This window comes from Centroberyx affinis, unplaced genomic scaffold, assembly GCF_046629955.1.
Source record: "Centroberyx affinis isolate AG114_WGS23_722 - 3 ecotype Tasmania unplaced genomic scaffold, CSIRO-AGI_Caff_v1 ptg000657l_1, whole genome shotgun sequence".
In the NCBI taxonomy this organism is placed as follows: Eukaryota; Metazoa; Chordata; class Actinopteri; order Beryciformes; family Berycidae; genus Centroberyx; species Centroberyx affinis.
In genome coordinates, this window is record NW_027279283.1 from 48,299 (window position 1) to 74,435 (window position 26,137).

Consider the following 26,137-nt stretch of genomic DNA (forward strand, 5'->3'; position numbering starts at 1 on the left):
CTGATTTAATGTGGAATAACAATTTTCAACGTGGAAATTCTGAAATTTCCCCAATGGGTATCAAACTGTGGAGTTCAGCATCAGAACAAATGAGAACCTCAAAAAATTAGCCCTTCTTACCTCTGCTCCCTTTCCAAACTGTTCAAACTGGCCTAGCACCTGTGGGACAGTTGTGAGTGGGTCACACTAAGTTTGACAGGCAAGGGTCAGGGTCAAGGACCCTCAGGGGTCCTTGAGGGGGTTCCAGGGGGTCCCCAGCAAATTGATGAATTGTTAAATTTCAGCATTATTTCATTTACAAGAAGTTAACACAATTAAAGAATGTAGAAAAATGACTATTTTGATCATAGTTTCACTATTATCTCTCTACCTACAATACAGATTCTGGACAAAATCATATCTAACAATAAGAAATATTCTAAGATTTGGGTCAGAGAGACAAAATCTCATCAAATGGTGGTCTGTGGCTCTAATGTGGACTAAATAAGGGGTCCTTGGTATGAAAAAGGTTGAGAATCACTGATTTAATGAACTGTGGTCATTAAAAACAAAAGAGGAGGAGCCCTTGACTGTATTTTTCATCTATGGCAAAAGAGCAAAATAAAGCAGCATCAAAAGTAGTGGTAAAATTGGCATTTTAAGATGACAACCTGCCATGTGTAATAACTGACTGCCGAAGAGATCTTACCAGCCTATAGATAATGGTGTTCCACAGTAGCCATTTATCAGTGTGTCAGTAAAATGCAATTGATATCAATATGGAATTGCCATATCGGTGTCATACTCTATTATATAGCAACTCCACATAAATATCTAGGGTTGCTGTATTCAACATCATGGTTTTAATTCGTCTATAGCAATACAACCATGCAGTTATACGGACGTTATGAATCCATATCTAAGTGGATAAGGCTCATTTGTCAGGCTAAAAATATTTATTTAAGCAATATTTAACATGGATGACCACACACTGCTGTAGTTTCCTACATTACTAGCGGCAGCTTTAAATCAACACAGCCATGCATGGAGTAAAATGCATTATAGGCTTGTCCTTCCTTTGCAGCTTTATAAAAGGTGCATGTAACTTCATGTTTAACCAGTGCAAACACAACATTAACTGCCTCAGCTGCACTAGGCTTAACAAACGACTCCCAGTGAGTATACTTTCACTCTCAAAACACTCAATGGATACAGAGCCTCACACACACCCATTCAATGCAGTGTCTCTGTGGTGTGCTCACTCACATGCCTATTACATAACAGGGCTCCCACTCCCAGGCCTAACGCCCCTGACAAATCCATGCACGCTTTGCTGCACATGAGCTATTTATATACTGTACCCAAGACAGGGCTGGTCAAAAATACCATTCGAGTCAATTATTCATTGAGAAACATTCCAAAACAGAGTGGGGAGAGGGTTCGGCGGGACAGGAATAGACTAAGGGGCTAACAATAATAATGGCCATTAGCAATGCAGTGGCCCGTTTGTCCTCAGTGGTTCTGAACCTGAAGTGTGTGTGTGTGTGTGTGTGTGTGTGTGTGTGTATGGGGGGTGGAAAACATGTAACCGTGCAAATTTGCCTCCTCATGTGTTGTGTTGGTATTTATAGGAGTCTGTGCTTATACTCCAGCTTCTCTGCAACCGTCTTGTTCCCTTACAGGATGCTATAAATAGCAGGCTGCACTGTGCTTGTACCATTTTGGTGCTTACGATTTGAGAAAAAAAAAAAAAAGTGCTGTTTCACAGATATGTGGATGCAATTTTTTTTTTTATGTGAATGGACGCGCTGGTCCATCTCTGTTCCAAGATGTGCCATGCTGCATCGGCAACATCTCAAATCAATAGCTTAGCTCTACCAGTTTTTAATTAATGTCTGGCATTTTTATTGTTTTATTGACTTTATTATTTCATTGTCTGTAAAACCTTTTGTTTTGAAAAGTGCAATGCAAATACATTTAATTATTATTACTCAACTTCAGGTTTCTGGTTGCCAAACGACAATGCGTCCAACTATTCAAGTACTGCAGATGAACAAGCTTTATTCACTAAAGGTACCAGAATGCAGTGAGATGCACATGACCTCATAACCCTAAACAAAACTGGAAGATTAACCCTAACCCAGACATTGAATAACTTTGGACTAATTTTCACTCTATTGTAAGTATCACCTGAAACTCAGTAGACCAAGTCTATGATTGCAGTACAGTGTCTTCTTGAAATACCGTCACTGCACCACAGACTCTGTTTTTGTAGTGATTTATGGAACATATGTTTTTCCACACCAAATTATTGTCTGGCTTTTTTAAATAAAGATGAAATACTGTTTGAATTGTACATGTCTTTTGAGCCTGTAAAAGGTTTGTTTGCATCTCTGATGTTAATAAGCACTGCAGGAAAGTATTGCATACCTGGTTTGAGTTACAATAGATTAAGAAAGTTACCAAAAATCTATTTTACCTCTACAAGTCAAATTCTTCAAGGACATAAATATATACTTAAAATGTAGATGGTTAATTAAACTGCTCTTTATATTCTGAATATCTTGTAATGACATTAAATGTAGAGTGTGGATGTCATGTTGTGAACGTAATGTTTTCTGACAAAGTATCCTGAGTACTGTATTCATTTTCTAGTTTGAAGATGATGTGCTGAAAGCACCTTTTGAGAAAGTTTCCAAATCAGTTAATTTCTCTGAAAACCCAATCTGGGTTCTTCATTGTTTTTGTGAACATACACATTTTGGGAATATTCAGTCTTTCAGGTCAAGAATTTGACCTGTGGATGGGGAAACTAGATGGATGACACCTTTCCCAAGCCATCATAACTGCAATATATACTGTAGGTCTATTTTATTAGTGTTGAAAACCATTACAAATAGGACAACCTTTACATGTTTAGCATATGTGGTAATGTTCCTTGTATCAGGATTTCTGTCAATCAAATTGAGAATGGGTCTGTTTGTTTGTGTTTGGATAATGGATTTGGTTTTACAGAATCAACCACATGTTGAGGCTGGTTGTCTTTGATGAAAAGCAGTGGCTGCAGGAACTCTGAATTGTGTGGAAACCACATTTCCTAAAGCACCTTTCTTAAAAATGTGAGATATGCTACTTTTGGGCACTTTATGTTTTTGATCACAAAATTACTCTTTATATTTGATTTACATACTGGACTATTATTAATTATCTGTGTGTAGAGAGATTGTTTGTTAAAAGGCAGTGTGCCTAAAAATGTCAGACACTGCCACCTTTAGGCTGTGATTTGAAATGTAATGTGAGGAGGATGCAGTGAGTTTCCAATATGTTTGACAATAGTTTCAATCAGTGATTCATCCATTGTGTGTAAAGTGTTAAAAGTGAAACAGTGCAACTTGTACAGGTCAACTTAAGCTTCAAGGAGTCCAAACACCTTGCTTTTATTTCCCAAAGAGACAATGAATGGATGCATTGAAATGAGGAACTGATGAAATTATATTCACACACTGCCTTAAACACTGTACACTTAATACAGATCTCACTTTAGAGTTTTTATAGATGGTCAATGGCAAATCTTTTTCTGCCACATGATTTCCAAGTTGAGAAGCAAATGCAATAGCATATTTCACTTTATCGCTTTTCAAATGTACTTAAACTTGCTTTGAGCAAAATCAAATAGGTCATAGGTCCCACATAAATAGGAATGATATAATATAGAAGAAAAGTGCAAAAACTGAGAATTCCAATTCATTTTATGAAGCAGACATAATGAGGACATATAGGCTACTGTTCATTTCTACCTCCTTTAACCTCCGAGTTAAGAAACACATCCATTACCATCTCAGCAAAAGATTTCTTAAGAAAATATAACAACCCTTTCCATTAAAACTTCAAATTAAGTTAAATTAAAATATGGCGCCATCTCCAGGCCACATCTGTCACACACGCAAGTTAACGATGACTGCAATATTGTCCTTGAGAGCAGTGGAACAATATGATATACTGGTATTTCCTTTGGTTTAGATGTCACCTCCTCACACAAAAATTCTAAAATACCTTCAAGAATGAAACTGAACTATCCTTCCAGTTAGTACAGACTGAAATCAAAATAAGGCAGAAGGATGCACAATTAAAAATGAAATTTAAAAAAAGAAGAAGAATCAATTCAAGAGTCAAATGTCATGTCTTTCCCTTTCATTTTACAGGCAGTCAAGCGGAGGAAAACTGAGTTTTACAGTCATAACTTCTTGATGGTTGCATAACAAAAGGTCCTCCCATTTTACGGATATGTTGTGGGGCAAAATTATCTACAGCTTTACTTAGTCACTTTTCAAACCTATCCTTAAGGGTTTTAGGTCTGCATAAAAGTGGAACAAAATCAAAAAGGAATTTCCGGATTCCACTGGATATGAAACATGAATCCCCACAATTGAAACAACACTCAACAGTTTCTTACTCTCTGTTTCTTGTGCGCAAGTTAATTGTGGTCTACAGATATGTGTATACTTGTGTGTGTGTGTGTGTGTGTGTGTGTGTATGTATGTGTATGTGTGTGTGGGCTACTCCTGGGTTCAAAATGGTTGAGTGGTTCAGGGCTGGCGGCGCTCCCTCTTGGTAAGCAGGTAGCACTGAATGGTTCTCAGTCGGTCTTTGGCGGGGGCGAACTCCGGCTGCAGCTTCAGAGTGGACTCATACCAGCGCATGGCTTTCTCAAACTCCTCCTGCCAGCAGGAACCAGAACAACCACGTCAACAAATGGACACGTGATTATTTGACAACTATCTTAATTACTTACTGTTGCAAAATTATCTACATTTACATGCACAGAGTAATACAGCTATTGCCCATACTCCAGTCAAGGTCTTATTCGAGTTAACCATTTGATGACCTTAGGTTGTGTAGCTTCCTGGTCAAGATATAACCCCAAAATCAGCAATTGACTGTTTGGTTACACTTGTTCAAACTGAAAGATTTAATAAAGAAAGACAGCGATTCACTTAACCAAATGTGAGCAACAGTATTTTTTTTATGTATTGTCAGAATCTGCTTTGTTCGTGTTAGTTTATGTGCTAGAAGTGTGAGTTTCAGACCTGTTTCACCATACATTGGCAGTGAATGGAGAAAGAAAGAAAAACAATTTTTCAATCGTCTCTACCAGAGCAACAGATAACAGAGAATCACTGATTTTGGGGTTATATCGTGGCCAGGAAGCTACACAACCCAAGGTACTACCAAAGTTCAACATCACTTTAAACTGTTTACATGCTTTGATACCCTGCGACTGAGTTTCCCTGTGGCCATGAATAAACCAGTTAACAGAATATTCTTGTCCACCTGAGGAGTCCCATCCAAGGATAGAACAATCCAGCAGCAAAAAAGTATGGAAAAGGTTCAGCTGCCAGCTACCCACTTTGACTGAGCAATACTGAGGTTACTTCTAGTACAGGGGAAAGAAGAGATCCCATTATTAATAGTTGTAGTAAGTACTGCTGGATGCCTTGTTATGTACCCATAACGCTGTGTGAGTCTGAGTTTGACAGATAGTGAAAAGCAAAAGTAAGATCTTTCCATGGTAACTTGTTTAATATGGGAGTAAGCCAGGCATCTTAACCGGGTTTCCCATAATCAGAGTATGAACTTAACTGGGTTATTCTAACAAAGTTATGAGGTTTACATGTGTCGACCCAAAACCCTGTTAGCTGAGTAACAGAGTTAAGAACAGAATTCTCTGCGCACGTAAGCGTAGCCCTTGCAATATTCTATTTGTAGGAGTTTCCTCTAATCCTCTAAACAATTGGCTGGTTTGACATCATTACCTTTTTCCAGCTTACTTCCTCTAATGCTTTTGCACACATTTCACTTTAATAAAACTGCACCATGTCAGATGTTTGCATTGCAAGAATAACAATGCGTTTAACAAAAGAATTTTGAGTAAGACCATGAAGACCAAACATTTATCCCAAAATCAAACTGTGCTCTGTGCTACGCCACCATATAAGGCTATGAGGTTCTGGAAGCGGTTGTGTCGCTTACCATTGCTATATAGACGTTGGCGAGGGTGAAGTGGTTTACGACAAAGTGCGGAGCGATCTCTACAGCCATGCGGGCCACGGTGAGGGCGTCCTCCCACAGCCGAGCGTTCTGGAAGATGTTAGCCAGGCTGATCAGGGGCACGTCCTGGTTCAGGAAGGAGGAGAGATGATAAGTGATCAAAACGAAATCAGTAAACTTATATGCAATAAGCGACAGTACATATTTTAGTATCACAGTTGGGAGTTGGGGATGAGATTTCAGGGTGTCGTTTTGTGATGGGAGGCAGGTTAGCTGTTGAGGTTAGCTGGGGAGGTTGGGGGCCAACTTGCCTTCATGTGGTGCGGGGCGTAGTTGAGCGCCTGGCGCAGGCAGTCGATGGCTCTCTTGCCTTGGCCCTTCACCCTCCAGTACAGGGCAGCCATACTGGACAACACCCACGATGTCTGATTCTACAAGGTTTCAGGGTTGTGGAAAAAACAAACACAAAACAATTACTGCATATTTGGCCTAAATAATAATAATTAAAGCAGAAAACATTGAAGGAACTTTTATTTAATAGGTGAGTGTTATTACTAACAGGCCTAAATGATGTTCAAACATAGAGGTTGGTTGCATCAGGCGACAGAACAATAGGTATTTTTCATTTCATTCATGTCATGGAATGCAAGTTAATTTCAATCTTGAGAGATAAATTCATCAACATTACCTGACGCGTTGTTGGATATATATTTTCAATGAATAGTTACACTTACTTTTTTATATTTTTGGACATATATTTGGCCTACATACAGTATGGGGAAAAAGCTGAACTTTAAGTTAATGTTTGCCTTTAGTGCAAAAGCAGTCTGTGGGAATCAGTACAGTAATCTTTACGATTCAACTGAGTGTCTCTTGTAATTCCAAGTGAGCATTCCCACAGGATTGGCATCATATAAGCATAGTTTCATGCAGAAAGAGGACAAAGCAGCAGAAGAAATGACTTTATAAAAATGCTAGCAGCAGCACAGGTCAATAATTATTCAGTTTCTCCATTAATGCACCAGCAAGAAGCACAGAATCACCTTCATTAAGTGGTGAGAGATGATCAGACACTTCACAGAAGTAAGCTTATGGTAGCAGTGTTACCCAGTCAGTAAAGCCAGTAGCCTGCTGTAAGCTACTACCAACTACTTGTATAGCCCAGTAGCTTGCTGCTAACGATAACACCAAAACCATATGATACTGTAGCTTTCCTTTTCCATCTATTAATGTTAACAGCCTATCTTTGTAAGGAAACACTGGAGGTGATTAGGCCTACTGAAAGAGTGTTACAATTTTGGGTTTATCCACCTTAGTCATCTAACATTACCCTGGAGAAAATGAATGCACTGATTAAGTCTGACCAAAGTTAACACAGCAGTTCAGTTCTCAGGCGATCTAGCGGTTAGGCAGTTGCTTTTTATTCAATACTCAAAATCAATTCAAAACTCCAAGCAAAAATGAAGATAATAAAAGATTCCACATTGTAATCTTTTTTTCTTTCCAACAGACAAAGCCTTCGACCCAGTTGCATAGTCAGGTTTTGGTGTGATTTCCACTAGAGGTTAATATACAGTAGATGACATGCGACAGTCTGATGCATTATGATGTAGTTTATTTCACCCATGTACACAGCATAGCTGGGGTGTGTGAAAGCGCATTTCTCTTGGTAGAATGTTGTCATAACTTTCAGCTTTAGGTCAGAGCATTGGGTCTGGAAAACAAGTTGTTTAAAAATTGATAAATTGTTTTGAACTCTGAGTCTCTACTCTTGTATATGTGCTACGTTTTCCCCTGCATGCAATTCACCAGTTGTTTAGTGTGTAACTCATGTAGAAATAATGTGTATTTATGTTAGATAATACAAAAGCCCCACAAATTACTTAGGATTAATTAAAGGTGTGTGCATATGGAATTAGATATTCCAAAGATGCAATGATATTGGTAATTAGCTGTCTGGTAGATTTCTAAATCTACAAGACACTGTGTCTGGTGACTCGAAAAATTGAATCCTGGAATGTGATGTAAAAAGAGACAAACTTTAAAATGATGTCTAAGACAACAGCTGTTGAGAGACTTTTAACTGAAGATCAGATAGCCCTTACCTTCTCCAAAACCTTAGCGATGCGAGTGCCCACCTGCTCAAAGGACTGAGGGGAGAACTTATCTTTGCCAAGGTTCTGCAGGACCTGTGGTTAAGACCAGGGGAAGACCCATGGGAGACTGTGTGAGACATACTTCTGGGAACGCTTTTATGGCATTTCTGCTTTGTTACGTAGCATACGAGGAGAATGACAGGAGAGACTGGAGACCAAGAGAGATGCCGGACAGGCAACATACAACACACATGCTATGCCTCTTATCCAATGTTTTATAATATACTTGACATTTTAGCTAGTACAATGTGCTCCAGATTGCACTGTTGCATTTACTTAATACAAAGAATCGTTCATACTTAATATACTGCTTTAAGTTTAAGTTACAGATCATAGCATCCTATTTGTCCATTAAACTATTTACACAACTAATGTAAACAGCTGGGGACACTCTAGAAGATGATTTCCCTATTGGCCTGATATGTCCATCCAGATAGGTTTTTATGATCAGGGTAGGTATGGCCTGATCTGAACAGATTCAGGCACTGCTGATGATCTTGTAGTGTGAACATGTTCAAGACTCAGTACGGCTTAGTACACTGCACATTCTTTGACTGAACCCAGGGTTAACTTGGCTCTTAAACCTCAGCTGACTAGCATTTAACATGATCTAGTCCCAAAGTGAGTTATGCCACACTTTAACCCAGGGCTAGCGGGACCCTCTCTGGAGCAGGGTTAGCCTTGATTTTTGGGGTTATACAGGCCTATCCACAGATAAATCTTTCCCACATGAACTGGGGTTAGAATTTCTTCACATTAGTTTTCATAAAGCATTTCATAAAATGCTTAAAATACATCTTAAAAAGAGTGTAAATGCAATAATCATAAACACATCCCTGTCAGATTAATGTAAACTGGGTTAGAATTCAGAATCACAAATTCTTCACATTAGTTTTATCCAATAGTCAATCAACTCATCTGTCAATCTGCTTGTGTATTATTGTTGTGACAGCTAACAGGACTTGTGTGTAGAATGTTTTTAATAGCTATAACTATCAACTATTTTATATAACCTTTTCTGTGGTTAGGCCTTCTGTGTCTATTATGCTTCTATGGATTAGGTATTGAATTTCACATGTAACTCTTGTAATTTATGGGCTCTGCCTCAGCCTACCTCCCGCAGTTGGCTTTCACCAGTGTAGTGGATGGCGGCGCGATTGGCCACCCCTGCCAGGTGGTCTAGGGTGTGCATACTGGCAGCAAGGTTGGCATTGCATAAAGGCTCAGCAGCTGGCTCCTGGAGTGGAGTGGCAAAATCTATGTGCTCCGTGATGCTGAGAGGGACAAAAGAAAAAAAAAAATCAACCAAAAAAAAAAAAAGAACAATTATCTTTGTCAATAACAAAGTAAAAAATGTTCAAACGGCTAAGACTATTAATATGATGATAAAACAAAACAGCCCTACTTAACATGTTCATGATGATCTATTTTCAATAGAACTGAATTACTTGATTGTAAAATGTATCAACAAGTATGTATTAACGAGTGTAAAGTCACCCTATGTACAATATCCTCTAAACATATTGTGTAAAAATCACTGTGATACAGACCAGCAACACTACATTATATACCCTGTCTATATCTGTATCAGCATATACAGGGTGCATAAACATTTTTGCTTATCAAATTCTGTGACTATTCCATATGGCAGGATTTTCATAAACGATATCCTGACAGCCTCGCTCTGTAAATATTACATTTTTTATGTGTGGCAGCAGTACTGGTAAGAATGTACATGATTTGATGTCTGTTAGTCACTGTAGGATTTTGATTAAGCCATCGTTGAACTTTGCATGTCTGTATTGACTGTGGTAGTAATCCTTGCAGGACGGCTGATGGCCCTATTGATTATTTTAACTCTCATGTTCCTGAACTTGTGGTAAGAACCCCTGCTCTCCTGCAGATGGCGCTGATTGACTACCTGAGTATTATATACTGTCAGTGACACAGCAGCCCCATATTGCTGTATAGCAATTGATGTGTGAGCTTTAAATATGCAAGTCTCTTTCTGTAGGAGAATCAATTTCATGGTGTGTAAAGCTGACATTGTATAACTACAACAGTGGTTATAGGTTTGTTTTTTCTTTTTATCTTGATAGAACTATCATTTGGGATTTATGTAATCAGGTAATTATTTGGGTTATTATCCCTTCAGAGGTACCAAGATCTACCAAACAGCTAAACGAGTTATTAAAAAAAGATCTAAATTTCCAAGGCATTTTTAAAACCATATTTCAAATACTATTTTCCATATTTATGATTGGTTTTGTTGATTTTTTAGGTTTTCCATGAATATAGGAACCCAACATATATCTTTATTCTCCGACCCACAGATTTGATTTGTAATTCAACGATTGCATGAATAATAATTTAACAATCACACATCTGAGTATTCCCAAGCTGGTAACAGCAACAGTGGTGATATTTTTTGCTGGCATTAAAATGTGTCATCACCAACTAAATTCACAGCAATATATTACTAAGAAAATCCTACATGTATCATCCTTAACGCTCTTTGGAAGTGACTGATTAGTCATAATCTAACATAAGGCAAACATGTAAACATGAGCAGGGAAGTGAGAGTCTTACTCAATGTTCTTGGCGGAAACAGCCAACCAGGTGCTAGCTACAGTGGTGAGGTCAACCCTTCGTGTCCGCTGGCACTCCTCGGGCCCAGGCCAGCCGAGACTGGTGTAGTCCCTCCAGCGACCTGCCCACAGCACAACAACCACAAAGACACCTCCATCAGTCCGGTGGATGCCAGCATTTCGGGGATTCCTCTGTGCTCAAATTCCACATGATCAATACTGGTATTCGTAAATATAATGCAGGTGGGTGTAAGCGCTACCTGAAGGGCCAGGTGACGGGATCGTTGGCCCACTGATCTCCAGGACCGAGTGGCCTCCAGGCAGCGACTCTCCATGCTGGCTCTCATCAGAGCTGGTGACACCCTCTGCCCCGTCCACCTTGGCTTTCCTCACCCGCTTCACCTGGAAGGTGATCTGATGGCCGAGGGAAGAAAGCTCCATGGGTTAGGTTATACATACTGGACTGCTTAGATAAAACTAGGGATGCGAAGATATGTTTATCTCATGATTCAATTCGATACGCAATATGGGCTTCACGATTTGATACAACCATGATACAATGTAATAAATAAAGTTAAATGACAGCAAAGTCTGACTGTGTAGAATTACGTTTATTTCTGAGACACAAATCTTTCTAGCAATGGTACTGGCTTGCTAGAATGTAAACAATTTTAAAATGTCATTATAAAGTGCAAATAATATAATTTGGATGGAGAGCTTGTGAAATTGTGATGGCAAGCTGTCTCATTTGTGATTACTACAGCAGAATAAAATGTAGCTAATACTATTACACTACTATACAGCTATTCATTTTTCTGCCCCACGATACGTATTGTCACATTTTTGTATTGCGATATATTGAGTTTCGATATATCGTCCCATCCCTAGATAAAACGCTTGTCAATAAGTTGCTGGTTAAATTTTGTGAAAAGGCAGAGCATGTGCACATACCCACTCTGCCCCCTCGTCGTCCTCGCAGTTTCCGAAGCAGGGCCCTCCACCGGCGCGGGCCCCCATGACGCGGTCGTTCTTCAGCACCCGGATGCCTCGCAGGTCCCCTCGTTTGCCTCCAACATCCAGGGCCCCTTCAAAAGCTCCCATCAGGTCCTCCTTCAGCTGCCACTCCTCCTCCCCCTCCGCTCCTCCACCTCCCAGTGGGGAGGTCGCTTTAGCCGCTCCTGAGGCAGAGGGAGAGGCCCGCTGTTGGCCAGCTGCCTCACCTGAGCCATTACTGTCCAAGACAACCTCTAAGGAGTGGAGAGAAATAAATCAGTATGGCGTGAAGCTTAAGGCACACCAAGCAGGACAGAACTGTTGGTCAGATACTGTGAGTCTTGTGTACTTTTTTCAAGGCAGAAAATTAAGCCCACTGACTCATATGTAGGACTCATACACTCTGAGTCTGCATGACATTTTTGACAATAAACCCAAGAAAATTCAAGATGCTGATATACCATTATGGGATATTATTTACTAGGCTGCCCCCGACCAAAGATTTTTTTAGTCGACTAGTAGTTGTTAGTTCAAGCCATTAGTCGACTAGTCGCCGCACGTTTATGATATTAATTTAAATATATATTTTTTGAAAAAACACACCCAAGTCGCAGCTACTCGCGGTCAGAAACACCAGTGAAATACACTCTGGTTCACCAAAAAAAAAAAAAAGCACACAATAGGTTATCAGTCACTTGCTTTGAGCCCCGCTGCTGCACAGAGCACTGTTCGCTTGTTTATTCAAAGTTTATTAATATTGAACGTGTCGCATGTCCAAATTGCACCAAATCCAACACTGCACGTCCTTGGGTCTCCAGCAATACACCCGCCAAGTGTGAAATAGATCGGACGAACGAATGTTGAGACACACACATACATACATACACACACATATACATACATACAGACAGACGGCATCAAAATCTCACTCAAGCCAGGTACCCAAAGTTGGCAACCCTGGTCTAATAACTTTTTAACGACAAGGCGCAGCTCCCGAATGGAGTTTGAGGTTTTTTTCTGCGACTAACTGACCAATGAAAACTTGGTCGACTAAGACCCAGATGCTCACAATCAGCAGGAGAGTATGCAATTATTTTGAAACCTGGCCTGCTTATGCTGAAAGGTCAATGCTGGACTAGGAAATCTAGTAATCTGTGGCTGAGATTTTAATGCTGATTTTAAACCCTTTTTTCCGATCAGTCTCTTTTTGCTACACAGTTCATCGTGAAGATTTCCTTGAGGGTTTCACATTGCCCATGGACGGTGTCACCAAAGCTGGTTGATTCTTACTCTCAAAGAGCAGAGACTCTTCCATGGTGGAAACGGGTGGAGGGTCCTGCTTCTCTTCACTGCTGCTCTCCCACTCCTCCAGCTGTATACCCAGGTCCTCCTCAGCCATGCAGGCAGCTCCCTCTGGATAAACACACACATAAATACACTTAGGCAAAATTCTTACTACAGACTTTACCATAAATCACTAGGTGGCATTGGGAGAAATGTTTTCATACTCTGACAGACAGTGGGCAGTGGTTTAAAGAGCACAACAATGATAGTGCAGTTGCTTTATACTCCCCCCCAATGTGAATCCTACTAGTCAACGGGGGATTGTGGAACAATGTCTGATATGGTGTTTTTCTATAGCCATTAAAAATGCTGAGTACAGAATTGGTTTGATTGTATCGCTGCCCTTTATAGGATGAACGGATAAAACTCATAGCGGAACTGCACCCAATTCCAGCAACCAGAAAATTCAACTAAGAGGAGACTTTGTATTGGTGTTTCCATTATTAGTTGACTACCTTTATTTTTGTGTATATTTCATCCTTTGCCCCAACTTCAGGTGTGTGTGTTTTATGAGTGCTTGTGTGTAGTCGTGTACTCAGCGTGCTTAATGGGAGCAATATTTAGCTTCGGTGAGTAAAATATAGACCCTTCTAAATTCAGCAGCAGCTATTTTCTGCAGCGTAAATTATTGAGTGGCAAAATTTCTCCACTTCAAAGCACTTTCCTCTTCACTCCCACTGATATGAATAAAGAAAAAGGTGCAGCCTCTGTTGTTCATCTCAAAAGCGCAGCCTACTACTTCTGTTTCTCACAACCACTCTTGTTGGTTCTTCCAACACCATGGGTGGGATGCTGGGTGTCAGAAATAATGTGCCAATCCCAGTTTAGCTGGCTTGATCCAACATGGCAGTATACCGTTTGCATTCAGAAAGGAACCACAAAGATGACGTCTACAACTATTTATATATACACAGTAAATATATAAATATTTTGATTGTACAATTATATAATTTCTCTAGGCAACCACTGTATATAAACTGTGTTTGCAATATACATGTTTGTTACACTTATGTAACATAAGCTAACCATGACAATTTGACTCCCTCCCTTGCCCCATACACACTTTCAGCCCTGGCTTTTAGTCAGATTGACATTGTCCATTTTCAATGGCAGTTTCCTTTCCTTTGTAGAAATCTACTTCACAGCACTTTTTCATAAACAAAGCTGTTACCCGGCTATGGATTCAGTCTCCCCAAAGCATAGGTTAGCTACATGAAATTATGGTATACATGGCACTAACCACCACCAATGCGTGGAGGTTTTACTGATACTTATTTGTATTCAGTACTGCAAGTGTTGCTGGATTTTCCTCTCAGGTGCTCATTTCATGCACCTTAGCAGTGGGTGAAGAATAGAACAATTTTTCAACCAAGCTAATAAGTACCAAAACCGTGAGCGGCCGGTGTTTGCTTATTTGTTCCCTCATGATAATGAGGTAAATAAATCATGATCATGAGAAAACAAAGTTTCATATTTTGAGATAATGAGATAATTAAGTCGTGATCTCCATCATAGTTAAAATGAGCAACCACAGTGCTCTCAGCTTCCATAAATAAGCAAGTGTGTTATAGTATGTGGTATACATTTTTTTCTCCTGCTGTACTGCAGGAATTCAATAGAACTTTATCTTTATCTCCTACATGGGGGATTTTATTATTGTTATTATTAGTAGTAATATGTCTAACCTTTTTTGGATATTCTTTAATAAACTGTCTTGTTCCCTTTACCCGCCTGAGTATTGCTGACCCCAAAGCCTGCTAGGGTTATCTACAGGAATAAGTAATTCTGATTAATGATAATTATAAGATTTCATGGATTACAGCTACCCAAATACTATGCCAAGTACTTGGCAAGCATACCACACTTTATTAAACTTAATAAATTCTAAGCAAAGACATCCCTCTCCTTTTTCAATTAAATGTGTGTGTGTGTTGCAGTCACTCACGTGGGCAGGGCTGTCGGTGTGAAAGGTTATAGAGGAAGGGGTAGAACTGCAGGCAGCGCAGCAGCGGCAGGCTGGCACGACACTGGTCACAGCCAGCGAAAGATGAGGAGGAAGAGGAGGAGGAAAGGGCCGTCTCCAGGATGTGGCGGAACAGGGCCAGAGCGCCCGTCACGTTGCCCTGGGCCAACTGCACGCTCACCAGGCTGAGCAGGGTGTGGGGCTGAGGGAACAGACACACAGGGGAACATTAGCTAAAAGGCCACTTAAGTGAAAATTGCTGCTTAGGTTTTAAGATGGCAGATAGGTGTGCTTCCTACAGCTCCCTATGATTGAAAACACTGGCATTTGTTTTTGGAGTGATGAGAGCTTCTCCCTGGCAAGAGGCATTAAAGATGGAAAAGGAAAAACATACACAGTTGTTCTAAAACTGCAAATCCAACACTCTTGTTGTTTGTGGCAACTGAGTGCAGTCACATAAACAACCTGTGGTTACTGGATTGGAGTATACAACCACCAAAGATCTCACCATTAAGAGAGAAAAAAGTGGAAGTTATTAATTGATTCTTTGAACAGGCCAGTGGAATAAAGGCTTTTTAACCCTTTTCTATGAAGAGTACCTTGGATTTCGTTTTTCTCCTTTAAATGCAGTTACCCCACACCAAAGACCACTGAAGATTTTGACATTATATGCCCAAATGTAGCACACTCTACTCCCCTTTTCTTTTTTTGTTTATTAAAAATCGAATTTGATGGACAAACCATAAGCATGTGGTGTTTATATTTTGGCACATCTAAGATGGTAAAACCCAGCAGTATGTGTGCCTTTACCTCTGAAGAGTTGAGTGCCAGTGCGTGCTCCAGCAGTGTGTGTGCGTGGGTGGCCAAGCCATGGTGTAGCAGCAGGTTAGCAGCGTTCATGAGGGCCAGGTGGCGATGGGAAGGAGGGGCTGAGCCCAAAGCCTGGCGCAGGCACTGCAGGGCACGGCTGCCATTGCCTTTGGCTCGCCAGAATAGAGCTGCCTCATTGTGGATCTGCCAGCGGGGGGCGTTGGACTGTATTAAAAAAAAAGACTTGTGTCAGCTCTAAAATGGATGGCTTAAGCTGGGTTTAGACAACTAAAACTGGGAGTAATTTAGGTCAGATTCCAGACAAGTGTTAGGGTTAGAACACAATTGGAGACCCAATGGTCAAAATGGCAGCTTTCATAGTTTGAGTGAGGTAGCAATCTGAGCATTGCCTTGCTTAAACTTATGGTATACCCCTATGGTATATGTGTTGGTATCAACCAGTTACACTAATCCACATTGAACAATAAATTGCTCATCCGAGGCAGAGTATTTTTTCAATGAGTAAGATATCAAACAGCATTTGTGTGTTATACATGCTTAAAAACTTAATGATAGGAAATACGAGTCTGAAATTGAATGATGGGCTAGGGGAATAATGGTGGTGAGGGGCTCTTACCTGTTTCAAAGCTTGAGCTATTCTGGAGCCAATCTGCTCCAGCATCCATCCTCCACTGCGTACCTGCAGCACCTGGAAATGTGCACGAAAAAGTTTGTAGTTGGCATTCAGCAAAAAATTCAGTCTTTTTTTACAGTCCACATAAACAAAAAAAACATTTTTTCCATTTATGTTTTAAACACTTAGTTTTTGTCTCAGTTCTGGCCATTCCATAAACTTGTACCTATCTCCATCTTTTTCTCATTCAGAAACACACACAGACACTCACACACACATAAATAAACAGGCAGATACCTGGGAGGCAAAGGGGTCTGGCAGCTCCTTTCCCTCCAGGGGCCAGTCCAGTGAGGCAGGCAAGAGGGCCGGTGGTGGCTGGGGGACGGGACCACAGTCTGGCAGGGCTACAGTCTGAGGAGGACTGCTGCTCCCATAGAGGAGAGCTGCCACTGGGCTGAACACACACACAAACACACATATTTAACGGATTACTTTTCCATGTGGTTAGTTTTAAAACATAATTCCTGAGGTAAAGGCTCACTCTTGGCTCACGTCGTTTCAAATTGGTATTCTTTGTTTTGGTGTTGTGCTGCAGTTTTGGTTTGGTGATTATTCTGAATAAGTTTAAATGTAAGTGGTTACAGCGGTGAGACATGCCATGTCTTCGTGCATAAACGCCTCAATCCAGCAATGCGTACTGACCTGAGGCCCTGTGTTTCAGGTGGGAGGTAGAACGTGGGCAGCAGGTGGGCGGGGGGGACACTGGGGAACTCATGGGCACAGTCAGACCTCTGAGGCCACAGCATCGTCTGGATGTCCTGAAGCCAAAACACACAAGCATACACATGTTATTAAGTGTATGCAGGAAAGCTGAATGGAAATGGAAGAGTAGTAATATTGAATGTTCAGTTCGATATTGCAGTTAAAGTTGCAAGGTTAAGGTTTTCAACCCTTGTTACTGAAAGCTACCATAACCATAGAAATCAATTCAATAACACACAACACTCTCCTGACTGTAAAAGTGTTTTGATTTGCGTTACCAGGAAAAGTGAGAACATAACTCAGATTATGCAACCTAATAGTGATTTGAATGTAATTCAGCAGTTGAGCACTGCTTTAGTTTCTTTTTGGGCAAATACCAGCACAAACAACACTTTTGGATATAGTATGTAATACTCGTGTCCCTTAGAGATACAGTATAGTACAGACTAGACTTCTCAAAGAGGCTTGCAACCAGTTCAGAATGCAGAAGCTAGACCTTCAGAACTGAACCTAGAACAGAGAGGAGAAATCATAAAACTCACATTACTTTGGCTTCTTTTTTATTTAAGAATCATTTGTAAGATTGTATTAATTACTTTTAAAGTGACAAAAGGCTTAACCCATCTCATATTATAGAACTTTTAAAGTCCCTAATTTTGATTTACACACAAAGCTTTTCTTTTACTGTCCTCAAGTCCACATTCAAGACAAAAGGGGGTTTCCTTTTGTTTTTCCTTTAATATTAATTGTGTTTAAATGTGTAGTCCTAAAATAGGCACACAGGCGCACACACTTTTCACCCAACACATGCAAAACACAAAACAAAAGCAGATGTAGTTCTGTCTTGCCTGTGTGTAATCCTGGTGGTTGCCCCAGAGGGCAGCAGCAGGGTCCTGGTCTCCAGACACAGAGGGGTGGAGCTGAGGGCTCGCCGCTGTCTGGTTGGAGCCGTGCTCAGACACCAGGGCCACACTAGAAGCCACAGACACCTCCTCCCCAAACTATAAAAAAAAAAGATAGAAAAATGACAGAGGAAGAGAAAAGATCTTATATTAGGTAATCTGTCAAGAGGAAAGTGACCACAGCTTGCCTAAAACACTGGTATGGTAATGGGATCTTATTTCGACTTTCCTTTGTGTTTGTTCTTCTATAAATGTAACTGAAACTGAAACCTGGACGACAAAAGCCAAGTTCTTCTCATTGCCAGTAGAAAGTCTGTCAATGTGAATATCCTTTCAGTATTTGCACCATGTACAATGTGGGACATTTAGGCCCAAACCATTCAGCCTACGCCTACAGTACACCATTACAAAATAGATGAGTGAGGGACATAGAACAGGGAGATTTTTTTTTACATATTCTACATATAATAGACGAGAAAATTTTTATGTGAACACTCCAATAGAACTTTGTGCAATCACCTCAATTTCATGATTTTATTATTTTTTTATTCACATTGGACCTCTTTCTAAAAAGGAAAACCACTGGTGAAGGAAAGAGGCCAAATATAAAAAAAAATAAAAAGATTTTAAAGTTGACGTGCTGCTCCTCTTCAAATAAGAGCGACAAAGGTATGTCGCCATATTGCTGATGCTGTAAAGACCCTCTCCAAGTGTTGAGGACAGTAGAAAGACAGAAAACAAAAGAACAAACTAGATTAATTAAAATTACATGGTAGCATCCAACTCATGGTTACATATGGATGCACAAAGGGGACAAAGTAATAATAGAAACACAGGTGTTACAGCGATAATGATAAGTTATTGTCTCAACCCCGCGGTAAGCCTCCACATACTGCAGTACAGCAGTAATGCGATGATGGAAAAACCTCTCCCCTTGGGTGTTTCCCATCGTCTTTATCATCTCCTACATCATATGCCAGTCAATTTTCTTCAACCAAAGGCATCCCACCACACAATGCAATGTTGCGGAGCATGCAGCACACGGCAGTAGGCTAATTTGACATACTATAACAAGACATGCTTTGTAACACGTGCAATCCCAGTAGAAATCAGTGCTTTCTGGTTTTACAAATCACATGAAGAGTCTTTGGCTTTGCCCCTCTTACTACTCACTACTGATTTGAATATTCATGAATATAGAGTCCACCCGCTGTAACTAAAAGACAAAATTGAGCAGCCCTCTTTCTCTACAAAAAACTAATTATACTAAAATGTGTTTTTAGTCACTCAAACCTGGTAGACTGCAAAGAAATAGTCATCTGTGAAATGATGAAAATAAGCACTTATTATCATTATTAAGGCTTTAACACTCATTCAAGCTTGCTTCTCTAACCTTTACATTACTGGTCTGTTGTAAGCTATTCATCATCACCCTCCTCTTAAACATCACCTCCATAAGTAAAATCTTGGACTCACTTGGACATAGTGGACATGTTCAAACAGATCGCCGCGGTGATAGCGCACAGGCAGGTCAAAGGGACAGAAGAGGCTGCGCTGCTGCTGGCCCAGACGACACATCTGATGGTTCCCTGAAGCACACATACATACACACACTTCCCAGTTGAGTCACATTTCTCAAGTTTCAACTGCTTTGCCAATACTGTTTTGTTAGTCCTATTGTTATGCTGCACTCTTGTTTAAGTTAATTTACACATCACCTCACAAGAAGCACTCTGTAACTTTGAATGCAGAACACCAAAGCACACATAACTACAGTAACCCTGTCCTGCTTCCATGCTTTCTCCCCATAGCTATCTGTATGTTTTCTACCACAAGACATACTGAAAATACAACCATAGATGTACTGAACTCTTCCCTCCTTGACCATCTGAAGGAGTCAGCAATGCTTCTGTTAGGTAACTATAGGTATATACAACCTAGATAAGTGTTGTGTTGACTTGCGAGAATACAAGCAATGCTCATGTTTGTTACAACTGTTCAAAATGCTATCTTGCCCCAGTCTGATTACTGTGGGTGATCTGGCATCTCACCCAGCTGGGCCTCCTTGGCCATCTGGGTCTCATGGATAATGTTGCGCAGGATCTGCTCTTCCTGCAGCAGCTTGTGTTTGTCCAGCGCCTCCTGCTGGCGCAGGTAATGGTCGTGCTGCTTCTGGTACTCCTTCAGCTCATTCAGTGTCCGCTGCAGGGACCTACAAATGAATGGAGGAAGGATAGTCATGATCATCAATATAGCACATATGCGATGTCTTCGGTATACTAGTAAGCTGGTACACCTGATCGTTTGGAGATAGTTTGGACATGTTCAGATTTGCAAATGTCCTTAAACCATGTTGAACCTCGAACCTCTGTAATATTTTTATTTTGTGTAAAATGTGTGGAAATTCAGTGGATGCAACCAGAGTATTGAAAATGAGAGTGTGTATGAGTATGTGTATGTTTGTGTGTGTGTTGGCAAGTTTGGCTCCTACCTGTGCTGGGCTTCAAGGCGCTGCTCCAGCTTTTGCTGACAGAGCACAGCGTGCTTCCTCCTCAGGGCCTGCTCAAAGCCTGGCTGGGCCTGCAGTGCCTGCTCATAGCACAGCACTGAGTGGTTGTATTCCCCAAGCATCTGGTCAGACCAGGGAGAGACACACACAGACCGTGGATAGAAGAGAGGTTAGACACTGGTTTGTTTCATGCAGAAATCACATTGCAAGTAAAAAAAAAACTGCAAACAGACTAAAAATATGTACATAGTACTACACATTTGTATAATGCTGCAGGGACGCAAGACTAGCACGTGGGTTTTGGCTGGTAAGATTTTCCAGCAAATTGTCTCCTGGATATACTGACCAGCAGAATAAAGTTGCCTACAGTTGGATTTCACCTAATTTCTGCCAGCAGAGCCCTGAAACTCAACATCAGATAAGATGGCAAAAAACAGCATTAATAAAATAGCCACCCGTGTGTGTGCACATCTCCCTCCTCTAAGCTACTGTAGCAACAGCAGGCATGAAAGAACAGGAGCACACTGTCCAATCTACCAACTGATGTTACAGTTTCCTGTCTTCCCCATCTTGAGCTTGTTCATCAGTTGAAAAAACAATGTTTCTCAGATGAAAATTAGGCTTTGTCAAAATAGGAAAAGAGCTATACAAGACTTACTTCAAGAACTCATGCGCAGAGAGGGGAGGTAAAGTTAAAAAGCCTTTATTTCAAATTAGGCATGTCTAGGGCAATAAAAACACTGACTAATTTCGACTGTGCAGAGTCTTCCTCGGGGTGTAGTTTGAGAGAAATTAGATTCATTTCATTTTACTTCACCAACTTTCAATTAGCTAAACTAATCTTACTAACACTTGAAGATTTAGCACTGGTGGATCAGGACGAGTGGACAGCCGAGAGAGCGGGGCTGCCTAAGAGACTGAAAGCATATCTCTATGTGTCAAATTCATGCTGTTCTGACATATCCAGTTGATCCTTGGAACACTTTTGCTTTCAAATAGCTTCCAATTGTTGGCTACAAAGCATTGTTAAGTATCAAGTTTCATAAGCTCTTATTTTAACATATGCACACACACATTGCTAGGCCATATTGATAAGGATGGAATTCTAACAATTTGTCAAACAGAAATCCAACCATAAATGTTGTATTTTCCTGAAAGCACAGAGGGGACTATATGTGATCTGAAAAGCATCAAATCCTCACAGTCACTTGAGAGCAAGTGAAAGAAAGTATCCTGAATAAATAAAGAAAAAATTGCTGCAGTGGCAAAATGAAATGCTTACATCTTTGACTTTTGACAGAAGACATGACAACTAGGTGTCTGGGATGTTTGTGGTGTAACAGGGTTCCAGTGGCCTGAATTCGAGGGACTATTACAAACACTTGCAGCAGCCATCTTGGTCGGCATAACCTGGTTTTCACAAGGTTCGATAACAACAACTAACAGCCATCTTAGCTGTGCGAGAACACACTAGAAACTCAATGAAAACCTTTCATCAATATGTAAGGACTAAATGCCTGGAATGGGACAAATTCTGGTCCAGCGTTTGTTCACGATATGAAACTTATATCAACATACATTCTACAAAGCTTTGTACATTCATTTGCAGTTTAAATGCTTATCGGTGCATATATCAACAAAGAAATGCCTTAAGGATAATAACTGTAATATATGCCTGTTTGGTTAATCATGTAAACTGAGGTTTGGATACACAACGTTCTAGTGCAACTAACTGAATCGTCTTACACTTACAGCATAAATGTTGCCGAGGGTGTAGTGGCTGGTGAAAAGATCGGAGGTAAGGTCCAGGGCAGCATGGGCTAGTATGGCAGCGTCTGCCGAGAAGTGGGCGCGGTGCAGGATGTTGGCCATGTTGACCAGGGCTACATCCTTGTGCTGCCTGTAAGAACCACACACACACACACACAGCATGAGAAGGTGGGAACCCATGTGGCCCAGGTGCAGTCTCACCCAGGAAACAAAAGCATACTGGTGCAGTGGGCTAGTGAGCAGAGTTACAGTACCTTGGGGAGAAATGCAGAGCACGCACCACACAGTCCACTGCCCTCCGTGGCTCGTTCTTCATACGCCAGTAGAACGATGCCAAGTTATACAGCACCCAGGACGACGAGTTCTGGAACACACACACACACCTTTCAATCTGATGAAGGGACTAATTGTTTCTAAACATGTGGCAAAAGAACCAACACTCCATGCAATGGTGGATTACATTTTTGGAACATATAAAATCTTAGTCTGTATATATTTTCAAGCGTTTTTAGCTCTAAGGATCACAATGTCGGTCGGTCAGTCGCTCTGTTCACCGCTTTCGGTCACGTGGGTGAAAAAAGGGAGTTAGATTGCAGACTCTCAATCGAGGGAACAGTGTTCGATTCTCAGCAGGAGACTGTTAGTCTTGTTACACCTAAAAGTGTCTGTCAATGCAATTTTGCTGCAGTGGTCAATGCATCTCTGTCACATGCCTAACAGCGCATACACCGGGGATGGTAGTTGCTTCAACATTTTGGCTTCCTCAACCTGTGATAAATCCACATGACTTGCATTCAAAGGTAGACACACAAACACACACACCCCACAAATGACTTTCTGCTCCCCAAACACTGATATTTCAATGTTTTTTTTTTCCTGTTTTACCATTTCTATAACAACTTCCCTGAAATGTCATAATTCTGTGAAATTATGTGAGGCAGTGTGGTGGAAGCAGGCCTTACCCTTAGTAAGCCCTGATGGATGCGATGGCCCACCTCGTCAATGCTGCGACCCAGCTTATGAGACAGCGAGCTAAAGATGGGATCCTCCTTAGAAAGCAGTGGGGAGGTAAGGTTTGCCCTCTCCTGCACACCCTGGACCAGACAGGAGAGAGGGGGGATTCACTGTATGGTTTAGGGGTGTAATCAATTATCAATCCCTGTTGTGCATAAGTGCACAACTCATCAGCCATAACCCAGATGCGAGTTAAAATGCTCTTTGAAATTCCAGTCAAAAACACTTCTGCTTTTGACTGAACTCACCACAGCTAGCAGAATGTCCGAATGTTTTAAAAGCAGATAATTTAGCACACCAGCTTCTGAAGCAACCACACTTTCTGTGGCTGTGCAGCTATATCCAAATAAATAATTGTGACGGACTGGTGACCCCTCAAAGTATGCTGGGATAAGCTCCAGCTCCAAGTGACCCTCAATAGGAATAAGCAGGTACAGTATGTGAATGAATTAATGAATTAATGAACTGTGACAGATATGTCTGAGGAAGATTTTCCACTCTTATATTATTTATCTACTGTATTTATGGATACTTGCCCATAGAAACTTGCCTGTCCATAAAGCATTGTGATGGCTAAAGGCATTGGCAAGAAGATGGCAGTATAGTTTGGCCTTTACTCACCCTGAGATGCTGGAAAGCGTGGATACTATAAGGTAGCTCAAACACTTTGGCACAGTCAGGCCTTTCTAGATCTGGTGGCAGAGGTGACCGGGAATCCACATACTCCTCAGGGCTACAATCGAAAAACATTTCACTTCAATTTAGATGACAAGAGCAGCAAAACAACCCCAAAACACTGGAATAAAACTACAGGAGTAGGTGATCCAGGAAAAAACAAAGAAAATCAAAATGCTGTGCTGTTGCAGTGTTGTAATCTGTTAGTAGTGCAAAATGGTTGATGACATAAAATTAATCTGTTCACATTATGGCATGGCAGACAAAGATCTCCCATATACATTTTCGATTGGCATGTAAAATCATAACAATCTGCTAGATAAATGGCATCAATATCCGAGCAACACCCATCCACAGCAATTTGGAGAAACTGGGCGCACTCGTTTAAGGGTGCCCAGTACCCTTCAGGTCACGTTACGAGTGACGCGCTGTACAAAAACACTGCAGACTTGACAAAAGCATGGGCACAACATGTTTGCTTTTCTTTTTGTTCTGCTGCTGACCTGATGTCTTTGCTCTCCAAGGAGATGTAAGTGCCGTCGTAGAGGTCCAGGTCTCCCAGCGGTACCTTAGCCATGACACAGTCAGCATCCTCTTTGTAGTGTCTCTGCTCCAGCCCTGTGTCCCTGTCCTCATTCTCCTCAATGTGGATCTTCTGTGCCACCAACTGCTTCTGCATGACAACAGCCAGAGACAGTGAATCAGTGTGGAGTGATAAGCACATTATGTGATTGGTTACAGAAGAAGTGATATGCTGGGAATACGGTCTTTTGTCCAGTGGTAGAAAACACAAGTAAAAAGCAATTTAACCTCCAGTGTTTGGGAAATTAAGCATTTAAGACCAATATGAGCTCCCAGATGTAAAAGACATCTGTGGCAGCCTCCTAATAACCCCTTGCTTTTCCACCCATGTTGTCATCAGCAGGATTCAACAGTCTTCATGGAGACCATTGTTTCCGATGATAACTTCTCTGCTCATGCCAAAATGCTAGAGTGACACACGCACCTCCAGTTTCTTGAGGTAGTTAACGCGAGTCTCCTGTCTCATGAAGATCACAACGTCATGTGGGTGCTTCAGATTCAGCGGAGAGTCGACCTGTAACAACAACGTGTTAAGGCTTGACAGACAGTACTGCAAAGCAAGTCCATGTCAAACGTCCCATGGCAATGCAGATAGATGACAAAGAAACACATTCACCCAGCTGGCTAAATCTAAACAGCTTTCAATATCAGAGTTTTATTAGGTAATGTTATCCGCAGAAATAACTGACACTGCCTATCCAATTCCAATCCCAGATGTGCTTTCAAACTTAGCCAGTCAGCCCCAGCGCTTCCAACACAAACACACTCGTTGTTTTTTCAATGTGGACGTAACAGACTGCTGGCAGCTGGCACTGATTAACTTCACTGATAAGAGGTAATCAATGCTGACGCTGAATTGGGCCTGAAATATTTTGGTCATCTTGACCTTAAACACCTAATGTTAACGTCAGTGTTAGGTAGCTAGCCGGTAAAAGCTAACGGAGTTAGCTAACCAGACTACCCCTTGTTTAATGTTACGTTCACGCAATATGTCACGATACCGATGCTGACAAATGAGTCATGTTTACGTTTACCTAGGTTGCTAAAACAATGTTAACACACCATCTATCAAAAGCGTTACTCCAGGTTACCGTTAGCAAAATTAGCTTTAATAGCTAGCCAGCTAACGTTAACGTTATCAGGTCAGTGAGTTAGCTATCATACTTGTTGTTGAATTTTTCCATCTTCCGTGACAACCCAGTGGGTAGTAGCTCCTCCGGAGTCTACTAGAAGTATGCAAAGAATGATGAAAATATTCCCCTGAAAAGAAGACGTTTTTCGCGAGACGTTGACACGATGGGGCGAAGACTCAGGACAGATCTTCCTGAGGTCCGCCATTTTTCTGTCTCCTTTTGCACTGTGGTAGCAGATTGACGCTCTCCTGCAGTGACAAGCCTCCAACCAGGCG

At 41.1% G+C, this 26,137-nt stretch overlaps 1 protein-coding gene across 1 annotated transcript; it reads right to left on the reverse strand.

Annotated features, from left to right (window-relative positions):
• Positions 1 to 3,710: 3,710 nt before the first annotated feature.
• Positions 3,711 to 26,067, reverse strand: ttc17 (tetratricopeptide repeat domain 17). Its single transcript, XM_071519097.1, has 25 exons — positions 25,894 to 26,067; positions 25,154 to 25,243; positions 24,651 to 24,820; positions 24,094 to 24,205; positions 23,421 to 23,552; positions 22,713 to 22,822; positions 22,441 to 22,588; positions 20,671 to 20,810; positions 20,231 to 20,391; positions 19,656 to 19,768; positions 18,126 to 18,278; positions 17,218 to 17,333; positions 16,813 to 16,969; positions 16,519 to 16,590; positions 15,882 to 16,106; positions 15,054 to 15,273; positions 13,055 to 13,177; positions 11,723 to 12,018; positions 11,032 to 11,185; positions 10,773 to 10,893; positions 9,298 to 9,457; positions 8,133 to 8,216; positions 6,339 to 6,458; positions 6,010 to 6,153; positions 3,711 to 4,697 (listed from the first exon to the last, which is right to left on the reverse strand). The coding sequence occupies exons 1-25, from the start codon at positions 26,065 to 26,067 to the stop codon at positions 4,566 to 4,568; spliced, it is 3,627 nt and encodes a 1,208-aa protein (XP_071375198.1). The 3' UTR covers positions 3,711 to 4,565.
• Between the last annotated feature and the right edge of the window lie 70 nt (positions 26,068 to 26,137).